The sequence below is a fragment of the Melozone crissalis genome, unplaced genomic scaffold (assembly GCF_028551555.1).
Source record: "Melozone crissalis strain CALT ecotype California unplaced genomic scaffold, PUWL_Pcris_2 ptg000036l_1, whole genome shotgun sequence".
Taxonomy (NCBI): Eukaryota; Metazoa; Chordata; class Aves; order Passeriformes; family Passerellidae; genus Melozone; species Melozone crissalis.
In genome coordinates this window covers 13,398,441-13,409,631 of record NW_026535814.1, presented here as the reverse complement: position 1 = coordinate 13,409,631, position 11,191 = coordinate 13,398,441, and the positions used below count along the sequence as shown (strand labels likewise).

Genomic DNA, 11,191 nt, shown 5'->3' with positions numbered 1-11,191 from the left:
TGTAAGGCAAGGACAAGAGAACGCAGAGCTGAGTTCATAACCCTGAGTCACTCCTGCTCTTCTGAGTGCTCCATGCTTCCATGTGGGTTAAGCTTCCCTGCATGAGGAGGTTCACTGGAGTCCACAAGGAAAGCATAGCTGAGGGAAAAAGTCATGGTCAATGTATGTGAGATGGACTTTCAGTGCCAAGAAAAATCATAAAACAGCCTTCTAAACCCTTAGCTATTTTAAAGTCTAAACAAGACCCAAGGCTGGATGACTTTATGGTTGGTTCCAGTTGTGTGTCAAAGGAAGCAGACAAACCTAACTCTAGGAAAGAAGAAATTACTGGGGCTGAGGCCAAAGTGGTAACATGCAAGTATTAAGACAGCAGCAAAGAAAGCAAGAGTCGCGTAGAATGACTTGTAATCAACTAACATTAAAATGTCATGAAGAAAATCAGATGAAAGTTATAAGAAGGAGGAAAATTCCAGAATGAGGTAAAACCAAGGGGTTCTCCAAATATGTAGAAGGACCAAAATTAATCCAGATCCTTGTACTTTTTCTTGCAGGAAAAAATGTGATACTTGGGCTGTTGCTGTTGAAATGAGGTGTGGGTAGAAAAAAAAAAAAAAAAAAAAAGAAAAATGGCTAGTGCAAGGGGAATTTCTTCTCCAGTTAGATGCTGTCGAGGTCATAATCATCCGAAAATGACCTGGATCTTCAGGACATCAGTCCTATGTGCCACATCCCATGTTGGCTGTTTGTATGTGTGTCCGAACTAGGAAGACAGTTCAGCAAGCATTGTCTCAAATTGGTGTAGTTGGAATATCCCTGAAGTCATAGCAAAGGGCACAGACTCTATTTCATCTTTCAGAAATTGCTTATGGTGTTAAGAATGTCCTCTTCATTGCCACTCTGTTCCTTAACTTCCATGACCAGCACTGGAGCACTACCACTGCAGCTTCCAGAGTCCTCCATACCTATCTATCCTCTTGACTACAGAAAATTTCATTTTGTAGAAAATACTCTTCGGCAAAGCCTTGACTCTTGTGTTACTATAATTAATCAGCTGATTAATGCATTCAAGTGGGTAGGTATGAAATTAATTTTAACAGTGTTTATGAATTTCCCTGTAGGAAAACTCAGACACAAGTACACATAGAAATGCTGAAGTTTCTTGTGTTGTCACAATACATGGAGATGTTCCTGGCAGGCATTACTGTGAACATGACTATGTAAGGAATATGGTGCTTTAAAAATAATTCTCATTCACAGGTATAGGGAAGCTAGAAGTGGATTAAAGTTGTAGTTGCCCCAGTTTTGGTCTGGAAGATCAGAGCAGCTGGCAGGTAAAATACCAGGGGACCGGCATATAGGAGGGCACTGTATTGTGAAAAGTCCCACACCTTGGGAAAAAAAATGAATGTTTTGTTTGTTAAAGTGGGAAAATGAGGTGGGAATGTTGGAAGGCTCATGAGAGTGCTGGGGGGTTCTGGTGAGGAGGGTCCCTGTGACCATGGTGTGGTCAGGCAGGTGTCCCAGAGGGCAGGGGAAGGTCATGCTCTCGGGATGAGCAAGCAATTCAGCACCGAAGCAATCCTCCGGCTGGCTGGAGGAAGCCCTGTGGTTGAGTTATGCAATTGTGCTCTATGAGGCTTTTCTCTGCAGAGTTTTTGCTACTCACAACTTTGGAAAGTGGGTGAGGTGGAGCCTTGGGATCAGCTTGTAGGACTGTGTCTCTGGGTTTAAGGAGTCCTGACCAGCTCCGGTGTTACAGACACAGAGAGAGGGGCTGCTGCTAAGAAATGGATCCCTTCCCAAGTTCATCCTTTTTGAAAGCAATTTGATATGTTGGACTCTTTTATTTGCTTGCTTTCTTTTTGAAAGCTTCCGCGTCGGCAGGAGGTAGGTAAAGCAAGCAGCTGTTTCCTCTGGAGTTAATTGGGGTTCCCCAAGCCTAGGTGCTCTGCTTTTCTGCTTTACTCCTTCACAGTTTGTAGCACTGAAACATTTTATTTTTAAGGGAGCTACTACACTCTCCCTCCCTACAGGAAACAGAATATAAAAAAAGAAAAAGGGGAGGAAAAGAAAAAAAAAAAAAAAAAAAAAAAAGGAGTTGGCAAGGAGCCAAGCCCAGTGACTGAAGTAAGAAGTAGGGAACTTGGAGTAAGTGTAGTTGCCGGGACGTTGTATGTCAGAGCGAGTCAGCGGCGGATTTTAAGGTGTCGGAGAGGACACGCGATGCCCATCGCACGGCGCAGATAAGGTTTGCGGCCGTAGGTGAATGTCCTGGCGCTGCGACTGCGAGCGAAGCCGTCGGTCTTGGGAGGGGATAAAGCTGCGTGTAAATGAGAAGAGAGGAGTGTACCGGAGTGCTATGGAGGGCAGCAACTTTGTTGCTGTGACTTTTACAAGCCTTCAAGGGTAAGACTGAACGCGTTCCTTCCGCTCTCTCGTTTTTCCTGCCGGTTTCGGGGTGGTGCGCGGGGGGACAGAAACTTGTGGGGGTTTTTTTTTCGGACCCAAGAGTTTTGCGGAGCTTAATCAAAGCGCTCGGGGTCGAGCTTTGCCTACGGGCGAGCTGGGAGACGTCTGGGTGGAGTGAGCTGAGCTGTGCATGATTCCGAGCAGCAGCGGGAGCGGGAGCAGCAGCAGCCGCCCGGGGAAGCTGCTATTGTTTGTTCCAGAGGGATCAGCCTGCCTTTCTCTTTGGGAACCCGCTCCGCAGCAGCCTCAGCTGTTGATCCGTAACTTGAGCGTCGTCGCTACTAACTCGCCCAGAGGAGCTGAATGCAGTTTTTTGACTGCCACCCCGGTGTCAGTTTAAAGAGTGTTTTAATGAAGACAGATGGAGGATGTTGGATCATTACTTTAAGACGTGGCAGATAACAGACTGAGCCTGTTTCCCAGCAATTACAGCTAATTGCATTGGCACATTGGAGTGTAGGGGTGGGAGCGCGGAGTTCCATGGGTTTCTGTATATATAGATTGGAACAGCACCAGAAAATAACTGTAGGGCTGGCTCACCTCATCCACAATACCTGTTCAGGTGTGGAAAAAGCAGGGAGGTTTCAGGGATACTTTCAAACTCGTCGCACCGGGTCAGTAGATCTAAACCAGAGGCTACACTGCGTTTGTAAACCCTGATGGCAGCAGTGACCACTTACAGTGCCTTAAACTTATGCCAGGTTTTAATTTTGCCAAATCTGATTTCAGTCCTGAAAAAGAGTAGTTTTTGGATTCAAACCACACATTTTGGTTGTCCACTCTGCAGCTCACTTTCTGTGTTTGCAAAGCAGGGAGTGGTACAACACATGGTATTCCCTGTTTTGCTCTTGAGTTATTCAAACACAAGAGGATGTAAGGAGGGGTGGAGAAATGCAAATAGTAACGTAGTTCAGTGCTGAAAGATGATTAATACTAATTACTTCTAATGGCTGAAATTTTTGCGTCTTCTTTTGGTAAGGAAAAGCAAATGCATTGTTCTCTTTGGAACCAAAATTTGACAAATTTGACTGAAACAGTTAGTACAGCTTCAGTTCGAAGGGGCCCCTTGGCAAACACGCCTTTGTGTGGCACATGGGAAGGTCAGTTTGTGCCAGGTGTGCCAGGCCTTAGTGCTGCTTTACCAGAGCCTTGGCAAACACTGCTCTGTGATGTCCTCCTTTTGCAATACCCGTGAGTGACTGTGACTGTCCAGCTCCAGCACAAGGGCATGGATAAAACAGGGAGGTTGAGGACCTGATGTATTTTAAATCCTTAGTATTTTCTCAGATGTGCCTCCAAATCCAGCGTAAAGGGATACATGTTCAAAATTTAGGAACTGAGATCTTGTACTTAACATCATTACTCCACCAAGAGCAATGAGGGGAGAAAAGAAGTTTTCAACCTTTTTTGTCATGATGCTCACTGCCTGGGATCTATTTTCTCATATGTTGAGTTATTGGTTGGAAATTTAGTACTTTAGCATGAAAAATAATAGAATTCTAAGATCAGTGGGTGTTTGTGATCATTACATCATCTAAACAGAAATTTTTTTAAAAACTCAAACTTTTGGGCAAAAACTGACCTGACCTGAAAAGGTGAGTGGAGGCATGATACGCTTTCTGAATTTGTACCTGCACAGAGTTGTTTAAAGTTTTTTGTGCGTACACATACCACAGGATATTTGGTGGCAAAACTGACTGGAGAAATCTTGTTCTTCTGACTAATTCTCCTCATTTCTAGGAGCTTGCTTCTCATACTTCAGCACAACTCACTGCCTCCTCGGATCTGATATGACCACTGCTTGGGCAGGAATTTCAGTCTGTACTGAACTACACCCCATGATCTGGATTAAAATAACCCTTCCAAAAATGATTGTATTTAACATGGATCATTTCACAGAGTCTGGGAATGAAGTGATAGGAACAGAGGCACTAAGTATTTTCTAATTCATATTTATCATTGAATCTGATGTATCCTATAGCTTTGTCCAGAGAAACCAGGCCAAGAAAAGAGATATATTTTCCACCCACAACATCTGCTCTGCATTCATCCAACTTGTGCCATGTCTTTTGTCATTTTGCCTCTCAAGCACTCAAGGCTGTGGTGGTGGGAAATGCCTCCCTCCTCCTCCAGTTTGCAGTACAGCCCTCAGTGAACCTTTGCAAAGCCCACATGTTGTAGCTCATTGCAACTTACCCCTCATGCAGGAGGAGCTTTGCAGTTGTGTTCTCAAGCCGAATCATTGAATTGTGGAACGGTTTAGGTTGGAAGGAACCTTAAATATCGTCCTGTTCCAACTCCTCTGGCATAGGCAGGAACACCTTTCACTAGTCCAGGTTGCTCAGAGCCTGGCCTTGAGAATCTCCAGGCATGAGGCACCCACAGCTTCTCTGGGTGGCTGTGCCAGTGTCTCATCATCCTCCCAGTAAAGAATTTCTGCTTAATATCTAATATAACCCTACTCCCTTTTTCAGTTTGAAGCCATTCACCCTTGTCCTGGCATTAAGTGCCTTGCTGAAAGTTCCTCTCAAGTTCTCTTGTAGCCTAAGTACTGAAATTTGCTCTAAGATCCCACCAAAGTCTTCCCTTCTTCAGGCTGAACAACCCCCATTCTGTCAGCCTTTCCTCACAGCAGAGCTGCTCCAGCCCTCTGATCCCCTTGGTGGCTCCTCTGTGCTGGCTCCAGCAGGTCCCTGTGGTTCCTGTGCTGGGAGCCCAGGGCTGGATGCAGTGCTCCAGGTGGGTCTCAGCAGAGCAGAGCAGAGGGGCAGAATCCCCTCCCTGCCCTGCTGCCCACGGGGCTCTGGATGCAGCCCAGGACACGTTTGGCTCTCTGGGCTGAGTGCACACAGCCAGCTCATGTTGAGCTTCTCATCCAGCAGCTCCCTCAAGCCTTTCTCCTCTGGTCTGCTTTCAATCCATTCCCTGCCCAACCCGTACTTGGGATTACCTTGACCCACCTCACTTCTACCTGTCTTAAATGAGGCAGAATTTGGGTTGTGAGAAAACATCACTTCCCTATTCAAGATCTGTCAAAGAAGCTTCTCATTGTGGCTATTGAAACACCCAGAGCTCTTGACCAGACTGTCAGCAGCCATAAAGCAGGTGGACTGTCAATGGTGGATTATCACACATTGCAGATGTGTGAGCAGCAGAAAGTTCATAGAGCCCCGTGGGTACAACAGTTTTCTGTGGTGAGAAGGGATAATTTATTTGTAGCTTGTACCCCCAATTCCCTGTGAGAATTGGGAATTTGAACTTTAAATAATTTCTGCTATAGGGCCTGAAAACATGGGGAAGCAACACGTTGTCCTGTTAAGCTGAGGGGGCCTACATGAGTGCTCAAATACTCTGAGCCCCAGTTGATTACTGACAATGCTGTGTACCTGGGGTAAAAATAAATGAAGCAAATCCAAAAATAATCAAGTGAAAAGTGGAACAACAAAGAGTCCAGAAGGGCTGACACAGACTGTGGAAAGCAACTAGAGGAGACTGAAGCAGTGCTTCACTTTGCCTGACCATAGCTGGTGCCAGGGAAAATTAACACAAACAGGAAATTGCCTTTTTTTCTGACTGTAGAATGTTTTTTTGTGTGTTTATGGGCTTTTAATTAATTCAGGAAAAGGAGACCATGAAATTGTCCTACCAAAATTTGAGAAGTAGTTAATGCCACACAACAAAAGAAATATGAGATAACCTTTTTTCCCTGATAATTTTACTTTTTTTTCCCCTGGAAAGCATAAAGAGAAATTAAAACTGTAATTAAAAATAGATGTGAGTGATAGGGGGCTGATGACCCATTCCATTGCAAGTTTGGAGTGGAAACTGAATCTCAGATTTAAAAAATAGGAAAATAAAGAAAACTGAACAGGGGCATGAATTTTGATTATATGTGAAATCTGTGGGGGAAAAAATACCCAGAGGGACGTTGTTGATAAATTCAAGTGCAAAGATGTTGGGCCATGCAGGTAGAAAATAACCTAAGAAAAAAAAAAACTGGGGCTAAAAGGCAGGAAGAGCCAAGGTCAGCCAAGAGAGCACATCTGTCTGCACAAGCTGTGATAAGTGAGACAAACGGGAGCAGTACCTGTGGCTCCACCAAAGGGGACGATTTCACCATTACTTGCTTGTGTTTCTTTTCACACTGACAGCTGGTGGTCAACGAGCTCTCAAACTGAAAACAGACACCTGTGTGTGACAGTGCACAGTCACAGAGGGGGTGTGAGCAGGCAGCCTTGCACAGAAGCCACAGCCCTCCTGAGAGTGGCTTTCCTCTGTAAAGAACTATGGGGATTAGATGTGTGAGTCAATAACAAAGCAGTAAAGGAAGATATTTGCAGTATTATGAAAATAAAGGGTACACCTCAATGCAATAGGGGTGTGTCCAGCCCTTAATGCCATCATCTGTGTGCCCATTGAATACTGACACATTTTCAAATGACATTGTGGTTTGGGCAAGTCAGGAACTGAGTTTTGCCTAGAGGATCAGGTCAGCTTGGGAAGGATTCATACAGAACTCCTGGGATTTAACTAAGTGAGCAGGTATGCCAAGAGTGTGTGGTGCCAGTGATGTGTTGGAGAGGTAATTGGTGCAAATGGATGTGGCAAACTTATCTCCCGTCTGCCCTAAAAGGCAAAGGTTTGTGGGAATTGAAAGCCTATAAGGGTATTTGTGCTGCCATGATGGTAATTTAAATTTACTGCTGAATGAAGACGTTCAATGCATGCAATCCTGATTTAATGCACTGAGAAGCTGTGGAAACTACATGCTTTCCATATCAAAACATTGTATTGTTTCAGTCTTCTTGTCATGCTGCAGTCCCACCAGAAACCAGGGTTCAAAGAATCACAGTAATTAACAAAAGCCATGTGTCAGAGCTGAAGGAAGTTTCAGGTTTTTTGTTTGGAAGATGTGAAAGTCTATTGTTTGTTTCATGTTATTACTGATGAAAGAAAGCTTATAACCACCTTCGCTTCTCTGCTCCCCAAAAATATAAACATCCTTTTTTCACCCTCTGCTGAAATTATGTGCCTTGTTAATTGAGTGCACAGCTGGGAGAGGTTTGGTAGCTGGAGATTGTTTTTCTAAAAAGTTTGGAAAATACATGAAGATCCAGGGTTCATATGGGACATGTAATCATCAATATGATGATTATAACCAGTTAACCTTTTGCATATTTGTGCTGACAGTGAGGAGTGACTTTTGTTTTTCTGAAAGGTTCTGCAAATACAGCAACATCCAGAGTTCATATGGATCATGTAATCATCAATATTTTGATTACAGCCATCCTTGTGCAGCCAGGATTACCAGATCAGGGATTATCAGATCTGTGACTCCTGGTGCTTCAGGAAATCTGAGGTCTTTACCTCTATGTGTGTGGGGAGTGTCTCACTCTTCCCACCATCTTATGGGGACCGCTCTGTCCTTGTTAGTAGGGTTTTGTAAGACATAATAGTAATCCTAAAGCGTGGAAGAAATATGTTGAAAGTGATAGACTGAGGTCAGGGATGGAAAGTAAGTTTGGTTAGCAGGGTCAAGAAAGCTTCAGGTTGTGACATTCCATATTTTAACTTTAAGTGGTTTATCTTCATGGGCAGAGAAGTTCTGGGGAGAGGTGGTACCAAAGCACTTGTCACGATGAGCAGAAGCAATTGGAGGAGTGAATAGAGAAAGGACATCTTCCAAGCAGAGTGGGCACAGAGAGGCTCCCAAACCCCTCACTGAATTCAGATTCATGCAACTGCAGCTGCTAAATATAGCTTTGCTGGAGCATCTGGAGCACAAGTTTGGCATATGTGGGGATTGTAGAGTTTTCCCTATAAGTTTATCCTTTTTTCTGCAAACACATGAAGTGTTGTATCAGGCTTGCATTTGGGCAGTGGCATAGGCTATGTTTGTATGTGAGTGTTTCCAAAATATTATATATTTGCTGTTCCTGTCTCCTTAGGCACCCTTGCTCTGCACAGATAGCATAGGATAAATTAAAAAACTACATTCTGTTACCTAGAAAACTTGTTCTGGAGAGACTGTGACTCTCTCAAGTGCCTCAGCTTGCCTCACTGACCACTTAAGCAACTGCTACAGTGTTCCTGTTGATTCAGGCTCCTGGTCACAGAGCAATGCCTGCTTTTCTCATGTTCACAGATTCTCTAGGTTGTCAGCCCCAATACCACCTTCAAAGCCTTTAAATAAACTTGTCTGATGATTGGGACACTGAAAATTGCACTACCAGCCAGTTTTGATGTGTTGTTGTTTTTTTTTTTTAATGCTCTATTCCTCTCCTATCAGGACATATTCAGAGCCTGAAATGCATTTCTGGTGCCTGGCCTTAGCTTCTGGGCCAGGCAGTTTGCAGCCAGCGGAGGAGAAGTTTTATTGTGGTGTGCCCCAAACATGCAGGATGACCAGGAATGGACAACAGTGTGAGCCAGCACGTGTTGAGCAGCAGCAGATTTACAGGAAACCAGTGCTTCCCGCTACTTCCTCCTCTTCAAGGAGGCTGGTCTTGCTCTGGGTAGACACACAGTTCCTCTGTACCTAAAGTACAAGCTCTGGGTGTGTATTTTTCATTTTCATATGGCACCAATGTAGTGAGAATGTCCCTTTCATTCTCTCCTCCACTGGCCCCTTCTTTGTGCCATGTCAGGTGATGAATTGACCAGCATGTCCCAGGTAAGGTAGCCCACTGATGCAACATGAAAACTTAAGATTGTTTTGTATTTTAATGCATTCTAGATGATAAACTGTGTCTGCTAGCCACAGTGCTCAGGAATTTGTTCCCCATTTATTTGGCATAGAATGACATGTTTGTGCTGCTCTATGTGTTGTGAATTGCCTTCTCTTTTCTCTTGCAGAAGTTCCATGGAGTTGGACTAAAATAAAGTTTTGGGATGTCTCTATTTGGATTAAAATTTGGAAAGAAGAAATTGAAAGGTGAGTGTGGTCTGTTAATGCCATTTTCATGGGAGCAAAGGAATGTAAATACAGCACATGTGCAAGTCCCTGAGCTCCTGTTTGAGAGCATGTCTGGCCCAGAGCAGGTGGGAGAAAATACGCTTTCTTTCCTTTTCCTGCATTTCCTACTGCCTTGGAGGAGTGCTGCAGACTGGGTGCTAGGGAATGGGGGCACGTCTGCAACACGACCAGCTACAGAGTTTGTGCACTGTCGTGACGCATGACTGCCTTGGGGAAGTTGGGTTTTGGTGGTTTTTTTTGCAGGAATCCTTTGCGGGAGTGGGTGGATGAGCAATGCACATTGCGAAGGTCCAGTGCAGTCTCTGGATGGTGAAATGTACTGGTGCATCTCAAATTCTGTGTTCAATTTTGAGCCCCTCACAAGAAAGACTTTGAGGTGCTGGAGTGTGTCCAGAGAAGGGAAAAGAAGCTGGTGAAGGGTCTAAAGTACAAGTCTTATAAAGAGCAGCTGAAGGAGCTGGGAGGTGTTTAACCTGGAGAAAATGAGGCCCAAAGGAGGCCTTATTGTTTTCTAAAAGTACCTGAAAGGAAGCTGTAGTTAGGTGGGGGTCAGTCTCTTCTCTCAGGTAACAAGCAACAGGACAAGAAGAAATGGCCTCAATACTTCAGGGGAAGTTAGGATATTAGGAAAAATTTCTTCACAGAAAGGGTTGTCAAGTATAGGAACAGGCTGCCCATGGCAGTGGTGGAGCCGCCATCTCTGGAGGTGCTTTTAACAGATGTGTAGATGTGGCATTTAAGGACATGGTTTAGTGATGGAGTTGGCAGTGCTGGGTAAACAGTTGGGTTTGCTGATCTTGGAGGTCTTTTACAATCTAAACAATTGTATGATTCTATTTTATGATGGCAGTGGCCCAGATATTCCCTCCAATCAGAAACAAGAAGAAGAGTAAATTAGAGACATGGACCCTGAGAGCACACCCGTGTGTGCATCCTGAGAGACCCAGTGTGCAGTCTCTGGTTGGGGATCCAGGTCTGCAGACATGGTCAAGAGGGAATGTCTCTAGCCTCTCCTTTCTGGGTGTTCCCCTCTGTATTTGATGAATGTGGAATTACTGCCCTACTTGTATTTTGACAAGAAATTCTTTTCCAACCTCTCCAAGCTTAAAAGCTTGAACAGCTTTTTCCCAGGGGTTTATTTTTGCAATTGTGCTGCTATTTCCCCTTCCTGGACCAGGGCAGACTGTGAGCCCTGGTGTTAAGACAGGGGCATCCGTTTGCTTCTCTGACAGTCCCAGGAGAGGAGGTTGATATTGCTCCCAGGGAAGGATCTCTGCCAGCCCCAGATATTTTTTACCCCATCTTGGCTTTGCAGATGAGGGAGCACAGGTTTGTCTGTGAGCCACTGTCCACTCAGGGCACCCCACTTGTAATGCAGTAGCTGTTCAGAATATGAGAGAAATTCTGTTGCTATATTAGGAAAGTGTTGTGTTTTGCCTGGGCCCGGGCCTGGATTTTAGCAGGGAAGGGTTCAGCCCCCTCCACGCTCAAACAAATATTTGAGGAACTCAGATCTTCCTAGATATAAACCCTGTATTTTATTGGGAGGAATAATTTCTTTTCACATCCAATCATCAGTTCAAAACCAATGAAGGCAAACTGGAAAAAGTTCAGAGGATAAAGGAAGCAGAGGTGATCAGGGAATGAGGAGCTTCCACAACAGGAAGCTGAGACTGTTTTCTCCTTCTCTTGTGTTTTTAATTATTTTGCCTTGCATCCCCAAAGCTATGATTTCTCCTTGCAAAC

The 11,191-nt window shown here is 44.5% G+C and overlaps 1 protein-coding gene across 1 annotated transcript in view; it reads left to right on the top strand.

Moving 5' to 3' along the window:
* The first annotated feature begins 9,326 nt into the window (after positions 1 to 9,326).
* The window catches only part of LOC128941563 (phospholipid-transporting ATPase ID-like), a 63,848-nt gene continuing 61,983 nt past the window's right edge, over positions 9,327 to 11,191 (top strand). The window contains exon 1 of the mRNA XM_054283398.1: positions 9,327 to 9,403. Within this exon, the coding sequence (XP_054139373.1) occupies positions 9,361 to 9,403 (43 nt within the window). The 5' untranslated portion in view covers positions 9,327 to 9,360. The remainder of the gene's footprint in view (positions 9,404 to 11,191) is intronic.